Source organism: Grus americana, chromosome 16, assembly GCF_028858705.1.
Source record: "Grus americana isolate bGruAme1 chromosome 16, bGruAme1.mat, whole genome shotgun sequence".
Taxonomy (NCBI): Eukaryota; Metazoa; Chordata; class Aves; order Gruiformes; family Gruidae; genus Grus; species Grus americana.
The window spans coordinates 1,564,526-1,577,244 of NC_072867.1; the positions used below are offsets into that span (position 1 = coordinate 1,564,526).

The 12,719-nt window shown below is 58.8% G+C and overlaps 2 protein-coding genes across 7 annotated transcripts; one reads left to right on the forward strand and one right to left on the reverse strand.

Annotated features, from left to right (window-relative positions):
* The first annotated feature begins 504 nt into the window (after positions 1-504).
* LOC129213846 (transmembrane protein 17B-like) lies at positions 505-2,772 on the forward strand. The gene is made up of 5 exons (XM_054844602.1): positions 505-622; positions 939-1,042; positions 1,409-1,522; positions 1,863-2,093; positions 2,731-2,772. The coding sequence occupies exons 1-5, from the start codon at positions 505-507 to the stop codon at positions 2,770-2,772; spliced, it is 609 nt and encodes a 202-aa protein (XP_054700577.1).
* On the reverse strand, positions 2,412-12,697 carry P2RX6 (purinergic receptor P2X 6). 6 transcript variants are annotated; one of them, XR_008579556.1, is made up of 12 exons: positions 12,512-12,697; positions 12,240-12,390; positions 11,991-12,062; positions 8,136-8,211; positions 7,324-7,417; positions 6,967-7,047; positions 6,083-6,224; positions 5,807-5,914; positions 5,192-5,285; positions 4,156-4,221; positions 3,320-3,397; positions 2,412-2,843 (listed from the first exon to the last, which is right to left on the reverse strand). XR_008579556.1 is itself a non-coding variant. In XM_054844649.1 (12 exons), the coding sequence occupies exons 1-12, from the start codon at positions 12,646-12,648 to the stop codon at positions 2,805-2,807; spliced, it is 1,128 nt and encodes a 375-aa protein (XP_054700624.1). In that variant the 5' UTR covers positions 12,649-12,697; the 3' UTR covers positions 2,412-2,804. The 6 variants fall into 6 exon arrangements, 5 of the variants coding, with proteins under 5 accessions (XP_054700624.1, XP_054700622.1, XP_054700623.1 ...); XM_054844649.1 differs by having other exon boundaries at positions 5,807-5,904; XM_054844647.1 differs by having other exon boundaries at positions 4,156-4,299; positions 5,807-5,904.
* Between the last annotated feature and the right edge of the window lie 22 nt (positions 12,698-12,719).

The window sequence follows — 12,719 nt, forward strand, 5'->3', positions numbered from 1 at the left end:
GCCTCCCATGCTGGGCCAGAAAGTTTCCAGCTCTTCTTAGCAGGGAAGCTCAGAGTGATGAGTAAAATGCTCCATGAGGCCGGAGGCTTTGAAGAAGCATTTCTGGCAAAGAGCATCATCCCCTCCCCGGGCATGCTCATCTGTCAGGGAGTTCTGAGCAATAATTACCTTCATACAGCCAGGCTGGGAGGGGGTGCAGCTGAGCAGAGCGCTGCTCACCGGCGTGCATGGGCTGGGGACACTGCCACGTCCCCGTCACGGTGATGGATACAACCTGCTGCAGAGGAGGGGGACACACGCTCTGTATTCTTGTGGCTCTCACGTGGGCTTGGTGTCCTGGGGGGGGGGATTTTCCTTCCCCACATCTCCCGGTTCAGCAGCCCTGTCCCTGGGGAGCCAATGGCCTGGTGGCCCCAAGCATTAACCCGACCCATCATCCCGTTAATTACTTTCTGGCTAATCCCAGCTGAGCCAGGCTGGGGCGAGCGGGGCTCGGCTACGGCCATGGCCGTGCACACACCTCTGCCCCCCAACCTCCGTCGGGGCTTGGCGGCATTCAGCGGCTCCCTCTTCATCAACAACAAGACGCGGGACAGCGGCGCTGCCCACACCTACCGCCCAGGTACAGGCAGCGGGGCAGAGGGGTTGGGGGGGGGTTGCTGCTGCTTCATCCCTGTGAGCCTGCTCAGCACATCACTAAAGCACCCGGGTACCTCTGAGCCGGGAGCACCCGAAGGGTCCCCGCACCCACCCACCGACAAGGGGGAACCAAAATAAGTGCATTTGCTGCAAACAGCCGTTCTTGCTGCCCAGCCACCCCCAGGCACGGCAGGGGCCATTGCTCTCCCCTCCATGAGCTGCGGGGCAGAGGGTCCATCCAGGCAGTGAGGCCCCGGGGTGGCTGAGCAGCCCTGCCCACCCCTGCCTGCCCTGCCTAGCCCACGAAGTGCTGGCCAGCCTGCCCCTCCAGATGATGCTCTACTTCAACGTCTACTACTTCCCGGTGTGGTGCCTGGCTGAGGGGATGATGCTGCAGCTGAAGGTACTGTCCCATGGGGGGATGTGTGTGTGGGGGGGTGAGCCTGCTCCCGCCCAGCCTCCCTGGGCACGTGGAGGAGAGGGGAGAATCTTCACAGCTCGGGGGTCCCCACACACCTGAGCAAAGCGCCCAGTACCCCACCAGCCACGACGGCTCACCTCTGGCTCCAAGAAATGAACTCGTGAGAACAACCACTGGACTTTCTAGGCCGGGAAGGTTAAACTGGGAGGGCAGAGTGGGCAGGGCTGGGCACCAGCATGGGTGGGAGCTGGGCGTGGGGAGGGGGGCACAGGGAGCTGGGGACAAGGCAAAGGGGACAGGGAGGTGGGCACAGGGGCTGGCTGGGACAAAGCTGTGCCCCCGCTGCAGTTCCACCTGCTGCCTCGGCACTACCAGTTCCTGCTGGTCGCTGCCTTCCTCATCCTCTCGCTGGCTGAGGGCTCCCGCCTCTACCTGGGCTACGTGGGGAACCTGCAGGAGAAGGTAAGTGCTTGGGAAGGGACATCCCTCCCGGGGAGCTGTGGCTGTGCTGGATGTCCCCTCGGCCAGGACCACCCACTCCCCCTGGAGCTGGCCGGGGAGGGAATCGCAGGTGCAGGCAGGACACGAAGGGGACCCATGCGCTCTCCTGCTGCATCCCTCCCTGTGCTGTGGGTGCAACGGTCCAGCACTGGCTGAACAGCACCCGACCCCATCCAGGCACAGCTCCCCGTGGCAGGGACGTCCCCAGTACCCGGGTGCCGAGGGCAGCGGCATGGCCGATGCAGGGAGCTCCTGGGGCAGAGAGGGTCCCCCAGCCCACCGATGGCCTCTGCTCCCACAGGTGCCCGAGCTGGCCGGGTTCCTCCTCCTCTCCTGCCTGATCCAGCTCCCCCTCCTGCTCTTCCTGCTGATGGACAGCCACGTCATCCACCTGCCGCTGGAGATGGCCATGCACAGCCTTTCCCTGGCCTTCCTCCTTGCGGAGATTGCTGCTGCCTTCCTTGCGCTGAAGACCATGACCAAGCTGCTGGCGGCACAGTTCTACCTGCGGCAGCTGAAGGAGGGCAGCAGGGCACGGACGGGGATGGCTGGGGCAGGGGGGGCAGGCAGCTGAGGAGGGGCGACGCAGGGAGCATTAAACAGTGCTCAGACCCCCCCCACGCCTCCACACAGTGTGTTTTTGAGCCACGCAGCTCAGCAGCTTGTGGGGTTCCTGGAGCACCCTGCGGGCATGGACCCAGCTGGTCCCTGCCCTGCACCAGGCCAACAGAGCCCGGGATGGGTGGGAGCGCAGGGCTCAGCACCTCTGAAATGCTCAGGCTCAGCCCGGGGCTGCACTTGTCCCTGCTGAGCATCAGCCCTGGCAGGAGGCAGGAACCACCTCTCACTTTCTGAACAGCTTTATTTCATTGCATCCCTGTTTTTCATGGGAAATCAAGCCCTGTGGCCGTGTGGAACGTGGAGAAGCGCAAAGTGCTTTAAGCCCCTTGTGCCAAGCGTGAGCCAGCCGCTTCCCGGCAAGCTCTAGCTCCTGCAGCAGCTCCACAGCACGGCTCTGCTCAGTGCTGGGAGCTGCACATGGGATAGCTTTGTGCTCCAGGAGCCGAGAACTTCTGCCGATGCAAGTGTTTCTGCAGGAAAGGCAGACCCTAACTGCAGCAGCGCACACTTGGGCCAGGAGAACCGGGCCACCTCCACCTGGGCTGCAGCCGTGTCCCCATCGCATCCACCTGGAGGTTGCTCTGGAGTGAGGGGTGCTTGTGGCGGAGCATTCCCGATGTCCCTATGCTGCAGCCTCGGTCTTACCTTTAGGGGGTTTTGCCTGCGAAAGGAACAGAGGCATCTGAGTGTACTAGAGACGGGGAGACAGGCAGGCGCTGCTCTGCTCACCCCCATGCGACCCGATTCATTGAGACCTACGCCGCACTTGTGATTCGAGAGCAGGCTTTAGGAACAACTTTTTTCCCCCCAGTGGGATGGTGCAGCCCCGGGGCGGTTCACCAGGAGCTGGGAGATCTCTGTCCTCAGAGCTTTCCAAGACTTGGCCAGGTAAAGCCAGAGGTGACCCAAGCTAGGGCTGGCAGCTCTCCTCCGCTGCAGGGACCTCCCAGCCCACACCTTGCAACCCCCCCATTCACCAGGGCTGGGCAGTGCCAAAGGGGCATCACGCACGGCCAGAAAACCTGTGACTGCACCGCAGCGTCAGCACCGACACAGTGCCGGGATGCACTCTGAAGAGCTGCCCCCTCCCTACAGGGAGTCTGGGACCTCAGCTCTCCGAAGCGGCCCCGTCCTTACCTCCTCAAACTTCTCCTTCCGATAGAAGTCAGCCTTCGCATCCAGGTAGAGCAGAACCAGGTCACAGACCACCGTGGCCTGGAGACAGACCAATGCAGCAGGGCACTCAGCAGCGAAACTTCCTGCAGGACCACCAGGCCCCCTGCCCACCAAGCCCTACAGCCGGCTGTGGGCCGACCACCAGCACCCGGCCAGCAAGCCTGCCCTGCCTCCGACCCAGGCCACCCACGCCCCGAGCTCCACCAGGTCCTCTCTGGGCCAGCCTGCTCCCGTTCGCTGCGGAGGAGGTTGGGTGCGATTGTCTGGGTGGCAACGCACGGACACAGGGAGAGGGCTGGTCCAGCAGAGAGCCGCTGTCACGGCCATGTGAGGGACTCGGGTGAGCAAAGAGAGGGCTGGTGGGGAGCCCAGGGTCCCCATTGCTCTGCTGAAGGGGAAGAGCCACAGAAGTGCTCTACAAGGGGCTGCCCCATCACAACGACCACAATGCCACGTCTGTGCTGGAGCTGGACACTGGCTCCCCGTAGAGTTGGGGGAAACAGAGAGGAGGTGCTCTCTCCTGCTGGCCAACACAGCTGGAGCAGGGCAGCCAGCAACGCCCCAGCGTTACCTTCCCAGGGTCAACGCAAACCCCCGGCCGCCATGAGACGTGCCCCTGACAGTGCTCGGGATCCTTGATCCGACAGTGTCATTACAGCTAACGATCACAAAAAGGAAAATGGGTGCTGACACCCTGCCAGACAGGGAGCCTCGCGCCCAGGCAGGCAGGGGAACAAGAGATGATGGTAAATCCCAACCCACGGATCAGAGGAAAAGAGCGTATCTGGAGTACTCACAGCACCGAAGAACGCGATGCCTGTGCCGAAGCTGACGGCAGTAGGAATTATGCTGAACTTCCCAGCCTGGTGAGGAACAGCAGGTGCAGAGCAGTGAGAGGGCTGTGGGACAGGCTGGGCAGCGTGCTCAAAGCCAGGGAGGTGCTGGAGGAAACCAGGGTCATTCCTCTGTGCCCAGCTGCAGGAACCTGACCGCTATTGCCTTGACTCAAAACCCCTTTGGCTGTCGCAGGAGGGACTGAGGCAGCTCGTGGCGTGGTGGCAGCAGAGGTTGCTGTGACCCACCTACTCCTGTGGCGCAAGCCTCCCTCTTGCTGCAGGACCCCAGCAGCTGCCACCCACGGGACATCCCAGCAAACGCCGCCCTGACGTGATGCATCCCTCTGCTCAAATGAGTCTGATATCTCTGAGGAAAGAGATTTTCAGGTTCCTGTCTCTCCCCTGGCTATTCTCTCCTGCTCCACACCTCCTGGACTGCAGGTCCACTGCTAAGCATGACAGACAGCTGTGGACATCTCTTGGGGTGGCAAGTCCTCTCAGCGCAGGCTCCATCCTGCACAGTTGAGTATTGAGTTTGTCGGTGGTGCTACACAGAGTGGCGTCAGCCACGGTCACGTCCATGCCTTTTCTCCCTGATGGTACAATTAATCAAGAAGGGATTAATTGTCCAGGTTCAGAAAAGTTCAGGTTGATCTTTGCCAGGGTGCTCCCGCCACGAGACCCTCAGAGATGTCCACAGGCCCTCTGCCCAGACAAGCTCACCTTGCCTGCAGGGCCTAGCACTTCACAACACCCAACGACAGAAGCCTCCCTGCTCAGGGCATCACCAACAAGTTTCTCTTCAAAGAGGGACAGACCATTTTTTCCTGCTCTGTTTGGAAAACTCTGGAAAGAGGTGAAGAGCTCACCAGGGTGTGGGGAAGCACCAGCAGCGGGAAGCCGTGGGGTTGGGAGCAGCAAGGAGTGCTGCGAGGAACCAGCCCCAGTGACGGGGCTGCCAGGATGGCGCATGTGGGGTCTGCAGAGGAGATGGTACCTGGCCGTGCACAGAGATGTCGAAGCGGATGCCGTAGAGCTTCAGCAGGTTCCGGTAGAGCTGCCGCTGGGAGTCCCAGTAGTACGAGGCAGTTCTGCAGGAGACGTCAGACGCAGGTCAGAAAGCCGTGGCAGCTCTGCGCAGGCAGCGAGGGAAGAGGGCTGCCGGCGCTGTACGACTGCTGGGGCTATACGTTGCGTCTCTGCACACCCTGTGTCCTTCAGCGGGCCGGGACGCGACCAATGCACACGATGTCATGACTCACTAGCTTGGCATCAGCAGCAGGGCGTCAGCGTCCACTGTGCACCCAGCCCAGGGTCACTGGGAGCACGCAGCTCCCAGCGCGCCCAGTTCAGGGTCAGCACGGGCACGGACAGCCATGTTCCTGCCCTCCGGCAGGTAACGCCTTGCACAGCCCCAGAGCAGAGCTACGAGGTGCAGGAACTACCACGGCACCCTGGTACTGACAGACCCCACGCTGATACCACATCCCCGCTGTCCCTGCTGCTCCTTTCAGAGCATAAGTCAGGAAAACGGAGATCTCAAACGACTGCCATGTGCTCAGCCCACAGGCCCGTGCGGCCACTGTCCCAGCATCCTCACCTAAAATTGTACCTCCTGTCCTGCAGGCTGAAGGAGTACTGCGGCTGGCACCGGGCAGCGGGGTGATCCAGGTCGCAGTCCCACTTGATGTGAACTCCTATGCTCCCCCCCTGCAAAACACTTTTTATTCCAGGAGAAGCATGGGATCAGAAATTTGCCGAGTTCTTTACTGTTCAGTCACAGATCACACATTCCTACAGCATTTCAGCGGTCAGACCTGTCCCCACCCCCTGCCCACATCCCTGGGGAATTTGGAGTCCTCTTCCATACTTTTAAAAAAACAAGTACCAGCAGCGCGAGGTCCCCAAAGGTCTCTCCAGTTGCCTCCACCATGTCACGGACACGGAAGACGGGGCAGGACGGGTTGAAGAACGGATCGTACGTGCAGCTCTTGAAATAGGTGGGGTCATTGGTTTGCAAAGTATTGCACCTGAGACAGGGGAGAGGGGAGCTGTCAGAGGTGGAGTGGGGTGCAGGAGGTCAGGGAGCTGTGCTGCAGGACTGAAAAGCAGACACTCCCGCTGGCGTGGGACCACTAACGCTCCTGCTTCAGGGGCAGACAGCCATCGCCTCTCCCAAAGCCTCAGCTGGAGAGGGCGGAGGGAAACCAGCCCAGAGGAATCGCACACGGAGTTATCATCCCTCCCAACACCTGCCATGGTCCTTCCCCTCCCAGCTCCACCTTTGTGCTTCTCCTTTATTCCCGGGCAGCTAGCTCCCACCCCAGACATAACAACCCAGCTGGAGCCGGCGCCCTCAGGGTGACAGCAGGGTGATACCATGTCTGCTGCCCGTCTGGCAGCACAGTCAGGGCTGGGCCTCTGTGAAACTATTTTGCAAGGACTAAAATGCAAAAATAGATGGGGTAAAATGAGACCTTGGGAATGACTGGCCTTGTCCGGCTCTGTCTGCGGTGCTCTAGACAGGCAGACGGACACCAGTCCCTCTCTCTGAGGGCTCCCCATCTCACCGCTCTCATATCTGCAAACACGGGTGTCGCTGAGGCGACCGGCATTCTCCTGAACACACGCCGTAACTGCCTGAGCCAGCACCCGTCCCAGATGACACTTGGCTTCCTGGACGCCTCACCGCTCAGCCCTAGGCAGACAAGCTCAGCGCAGAGGCTGCACGAGGCTGCACGCAGAGTCCGGCCGGAGGAGCATCATACTTACTTGGAGAAGTTAAATTTGGTGAAGTGGACAGTATTTTTTATAAAAAGAGTGAAATTTTCCGCCTCAGCCAGAAGAGGTTTCCTGGAAAACAACCACCAACGAATTAAAATTCTGCCCAGCAGCCAAGGCATGTCCCCACTCCCCTCACTCTGCAGTACCTTCCACAATCACAGGACTTTGGCTACAATGGACAGATGCAAGAAATGCTCTTGCATGAAGTTCTCTGACCGGTAGATCAATGCCAAAGATCTCCCTGAGCCTGGCGGCCTCTCGGGCAAGTACGCTCTGGGTACGCAGAGCCCAGAGGGAAGGAATCGAAGTTCTCACCACCTGCTGCCCCCTCACCCTGTGCCTTACCTGGGCAGGGTGTTGTTCTCCACGGGACACCAGCCATAGATCTCACAGGTGGAATGGGTGGTGTTGAACATCACACATTTCCCAGTTTTTATCCCTAGAAATGAGACGCTGTGTATCATTTACCATTCCATTTCAAAACGTCTTCTCTGCAGCTCCCCTCCTGGGATAGCACCACAGGCTTGTTCTGGCCTTCTCAAAACCTGAACCACAAAGATGACCCTGGGATCATCTTCAGTGTTTTCCCCACCCAACAACTTCCCTGTGAAACCTTCCCTTGAGGCCGAACGACAGGAGGTGCTTTAGAAAGATAAGAAGCTGCTGTCTGTCCAGCGCAGCCTCTCCTGCCCCGTGGCCGCTGAAGCCACCCGCTCCCCGGGTGGGAACACGATGAGCTGGGGCAATCCTGCACACAAAGCTTTGGCAACCGACCTCCTAGAGCTGAAACATCCTTTTCCAGCTGAACTCACATGGGCTGCTAATATCGATCAGCATAAAATAAAAGCCAGGTTTTATAACAAAAGGAAAACCTGCCAATCACGCGGCACACTGGTTTCAGTCCCAGCAGCCAAGATCAGACACAGAGCACCCCTGTGTTTGCTGTGACAGCGCCCTGTGCCGCAGCACCTGCTCATCCGGCCGTGACACATCGCTCTAAGGTTTTGCCAGGAATAAATGGCTGGAGAGCACTTCCGTGCCCACTTCCAAAAAGCACTGAACTGGGGCAATCAGGCACCTCCACGGATCTATTTGTTACCAAACATGAGGAATTAAGTGATCTTATGGGTTGTTTTTTTTAGCAAAGCACCCAGTACCGTTGCCATGAACCACTGGGTTTCCCATGGGACAGTCTGCGTCTTCTGTGCACTTCGCATCAAGAACAGAGGGGCTCTAAGAGAGACAGAGAGAAGTGCTGTTACTGCCTGCGCAGCCACCCGAGGCCACGCCGTCACTCACCCACATTTCTGCGCTGCTGCTCCTGTTTCTCCAAGCACATCCCAAACGCTTACAGAAGACATCCAGCACGTCCAGAACCTGGTCAGCCTCCAGCCAGCGAGGAGAGAGGCATCTCTGAGGGGCAATCCCTCCTGCCTGTCTCCACGCTCTCTGGGGCACTCGCCTCCTCCGCCTCGGAGGCAGAGGAAGCCTCTGGAGCTGGCTTGGACCTTTCGGCTGGGACTGGGAACAAGCACAGTTGGGTTCAGGAGAGCCTTAATGGCAGAGCCCATTAAGCACCTTGTAAAGCACCACCACAGTTTCCCCGGGGAAGAGCTGAAGAGACCCTAAATACAGCATAATGCAAGTTTTACAAGAGAGATGGAAAGCTTCACCCTCACTCTGGACCCACCTGGTTTCCAGGAGCAGCAAAAAGCTCCTGTTTAAACACAGAGACCTATGGCAGGTGGGGGAATACGAGTAACACCTTCCCCCAGCTGCACCCAGGCCATTCCAGGAGTCCCCAGCCCGTCAGAACCCACCTCCCCAAGCCCGGGGGCACAGAGGCAGGTGGGGAAACCCCAGTTACGGAGTCAGAAAAGGGGGGGGGTCCTGCCATCCCAGGACGGCTGCAGCCCCTCGTGCCAGGCGTGAAATCCACCACTGAGAGCCAAGAGGAGCAGCACTCTGAAGCGCCTTTGGGCTGGGGGGGGTGTCACTGCCTAGGGCTATGGGAATCATTTTGGGATTGCACATTTAGGGGATGGGATGTTTAGGGGAGGAGGAAAAGACATGGAAAAGGGGGGATCTAGGTGATTTGAGAAGGAAAAAACATTGGAAGATAGAGGGGTAAAAGGATGCCAAGGCCTGGTTGCATGCACAGCGTCGGCTGGTCAGTACACTGGTCCATCCATGCCCCGCGCCCCATCAGCACAGACTGTCTTGTCTTTGGACTCAACTCCATTTCTATTTTCCTGGGCGAGGGGCTCTATGCTGTACGCACATGGTGCAACTGTGACGTGGATGCCAAGGATTCAGCTCCAGAAGGACCCAGACAACAGGTATTTGCAGATGAGTGCAGCCCAACCTTCCCAAGCCCAGGTTACAAGACCCATAACAAGTGCCACTTGGCAGACAGACACTTCTGGGTGTTTGGGGCACGCAAGCTGCAAAGCTTGGGAGAAATTAATGTACTGAAGTCTGTGATGGTGTTACAGAAAACCTAAAACCCAGGCAAGAAGGTTTCAACCTCCCCTACCACTTTCCAGTGGAAATGAGCCTTGAAAAATCTGTTGGTGCTGGCATTCTCCACAGGCATGATCCAAACCAGGTTACGTGTGCCATGAGCACATTGTGAGAGAAGCAAAGAGATCCAGACTCGGTTAAAAGCCCCCACGGGGCCCTGGATCTGTGCTCCTAAAGCTCTTTAAACCACTGCTGCATCTTGGTTGTGGAAGGGTCTAAAAGCTTGGGAAAATTAGGAGTAACAAATTTTTCTAGGAACGTACCCAAGGACTGCAGGTTTGGGACAGGACAGCAGCGTTTAGAGCAGGTTTCTTGACAAGCAGGTGTACTACTACTGGTTTTAGAAGACATCCCCCAAGGTGCTCGCAGCAGAGCTCAGATGCTGCTCAGAGTTCATATCATCTGTGTTCCTGGGACAGGGACAATTTCAGACAGGGGCAGCAAATTGATTCTTGTGCTGGCAGCACAGATCTGTGCATCAACACTAGGAACCTCAGGGCTGAAAGGTTTATATTTACTTTCTCTAGTCACAAATATGTGGCTAGAGAACGACTTCATTCTTAATCTTATTAAAAAGAATTGCCAATTCCCAGCCCTCGACAGCTATGCAGCCACGCAGCAGGGCCTGGAAGCAAAGTGAACCTTCTTGGAGAGCAAACCACCAGCAGCATCTGAGCTAAGAAGGATGAGGCTTCTCCCAAAATCTAACACGCCCCTCATCACCTTAGGACACAGTCCCCTGTTGCTTGAGACCAGCGCCACCCACGTGCACATCCACCGGCAGCATCTGGACCTGTAAGAGCTGAGCACAGCTGGATGCGCTAGAGACCAGGATTTACGTGAAATGGTCCCTTAGCCCTAGAGCTCACATCTGGACAGAGCAGGTGCGCTGTCTGCCTAACGCCTCTGGCTCTAAGTCTATTCTGATCATCTTCATTAACCTTCAGAGCACCTTGCAAATAGAGGCAGAGGGTTTCCAACCACGCAAAGTATTCCTGATCAACACTGAAAGGTCTCCCTGCGAGGTTAAGTCACAGATCAGCCACACATCTGAGCTCAACGCAGACATCAGCTGCTTAAACAACCCATCCCATGTCCAGGTGCTGCCTCCAGCCCCAGCCAGACTTCTCCCTGTTCTGCCAGCACAGAACACTTTGGTAATTGCAGGAAGTTCTGGATATTCTCAAAGACAAAAGCTGTCACTGCTAAATCTTCAAAGCTTTCCAAACATGAATGTCAGCTACAGCCTCAAAGCCAGGAACCGAGAAACCAGTGGCAAGCAGTGCAGGGTGAAGGCTGTGACACAGCACAGCACTGTCATGGGATGAAATGCTCTTCTCTCTCTACCCTTGGCTTGCACACTGCAAGATGAAGCATGCAGAGATGCCAGTGAGAGCCCTGAAATGCTCTCTGGCACACGTCTTCCCCTGGGGATGTTCCTGCAGCTATCAGTACTTCAGGAGTTCAACATTTTTAAGAGGGCTCATTAATACCATTTTCCCTGACTCAAAACCAGGGCTGCTCCTCCTCTTCCACAGGTTTGGAGAGCAGCCCAGCTGGCAGCCTGCAGCACAGGGAGCTGGGAGGCAGGATCAGGCTGGGCACAGCACAGGGGGCCACAGCAAAAGCCAAAGGGACCATTAGGACCATCAGGGTTTGGCTCAGGCACAAGGTGCCAGCAGCGTCCCAGCTTAAAAGACATTTGCTTCTGTCTGCCAAGCAGGGTCCAGCCTGGGAGAGTTCAGTTAAGGAGCTGGCCTGAATCCAGCCTGAAAGGGAAGATTTCTCCCTGAGAACATATACTGCTAAGTGTCGGCTGACTGGGCAACCACCTAGACCTTGTGCTCCATTCCTCCTAAAAATGGGACACTAAATGGGGAGGATACTAGTCCTGCGGCAGAGGGTTATACAGGAAACACGACACAGGTGTCTGTGGAGTGTATGTAAAAGCAGCAGGAAAAATGGCAGAGCAGAGGTAAGAGAATGGAGCAGCAAGTCAAGAAACCAAGAATGTGTGCGAGACTCAAGAAGGAAGCGAGGCGTTAGCTGGGGACGGCAGCATGACCCCAGCTGCAGCGCGGAGATGGAACGGCAACAGGGCAACACAGTGCAGCCGCCCCACAGCGGCCCTTATCCAAAGGCACCAGGACGCCTGCACGGATCATGCGGTGCCGCCACCCCTCCAGAAGCCCAGAAAGCTGGCGAGGCCCCGGCACACCGTGTCCTTTGTCCTGCTGGTCACCACAAGCGATTCCGGCCGCACCGCCTGGACAGACGTCTCGGCTCATGCAGGTATGACAGAGCAAGCGCAAACGAGCGAGTAAGATCTATGGAGCAATGAGAACGAGGGGACTCAGGGGTTTTCTCAATAAAAATCCGGTTTTCCCTTCTGTCTGGTGTTGCGCTGGGCTCGGCCGGCCCCTGCACAGCCGCACGCCAGGCGTTACAGAACCAACCCCGCCGGGCTGGGGCCAGCACAGCCCGCTTACCTCGGCACAGCTGCCCTGGGCTTGCCTCGCCGTGGCGATGAAGTTAGTCACCAGAAAAAGCACGTTTGCTCCCTAGGAGGCAAGAAGGCACCTTCAGCAGGGGCCTCACACGCCCCGGCAGCAGAGCGACACGGTCCCTCTTTTTCCCGCTTTGCGATCACAACGTTAGCGTCGCCTCTCCTCCTTCACAACAGCCCTCGCCGACCACCCCCCCACCCCGAGGCGGCTGCAGCCGTGGCCCGGCCGTACCTGCGGAGGCCGGCCGTAGTCCGCCGCGTCCCACAGCCGCCGGCCCGCGCCCCCCGCCGCGGCGACCGCCGCCCCCTTCAGCTTGGTGACAATGGCGGCGCGGGGGGCACGGTCGGTGTCCTGGTAGCCCTTCCGCACCAGCAGCACCCACCTGCGGAGGGGCGGGGGGAGCGAGGCGCGCTGAGGGGACCCCCCCGGCCCGACCCGCCGCCTCCGGGAGGGCCGGGCCCCGGGGACGGCCGGCTCGCCGCGGCGGGAGGGGACCGCCCTACCCGAGTAGGTAGCCCAGCACGCCGAGCTGGAGCAGGCGGTGCAGCAGCCCGACCCGCCGGTTCCGCGTCAGCACGAACTTCGCCGTCTTGTAGTCAAGCAGCCCGCCGCACAGCCCGCCCAGCGCCGCGCCCGCCATGGCGACCGCCGGGGAACTGCGGGCCACCGGCCCCGCCCCGCCGCAGAGCCGCCCCGCCACGGCCCTGCCCC

Excerpts from the sequence above, each read along its gene's own strand:
- LOC129213846 (XM_054844602.1), top strand. The coding sequence starts at position 505 with ATGGCCGTGCACACACCTCTGCCCCCCAACCTCCGTCGGGGCTTGGCG. Across the intron at positions 1,523-1,862 it reads TGGGGAACCTGCAGGAGAAG|GTGCCCGAGCTGGCCGGGTT; the intron begins GTAAGTGCTTGG and ends CTGCTCCCACAG. Across the intron at positions 2,094-2,730 it reads AGCTGAAGGAGGGCAGCAGG|CCGTGTCCCCATCGCATCCA; the intron begins GCACGGACGGGG and ends CCTGGGCTGCAG.
- P2RX6 (XM_054844646.1), bottom strand. The coding sequence starts at position 12,648 with ATGGCGGGCGCGGCGCTGGGCGGGCTGTGCGGCGGGCTGCTTGACTAC. Across the intron at positions 6,225-6,966 it reads ACCAAATTTAACTTCTCCAA|GTGCAATACTTTGCAAACCA; the intron begins GTAAGTATGATG and ends CCCCTGTCTCAG. Across the intron at positions 5,286-5,794 it reads GACAGGAGGTACAATTTTAG|AACTGCCTCGTACTACTGGG; the intron begins GTGAGGATGCTG and ends CGTCTCCTGCAG.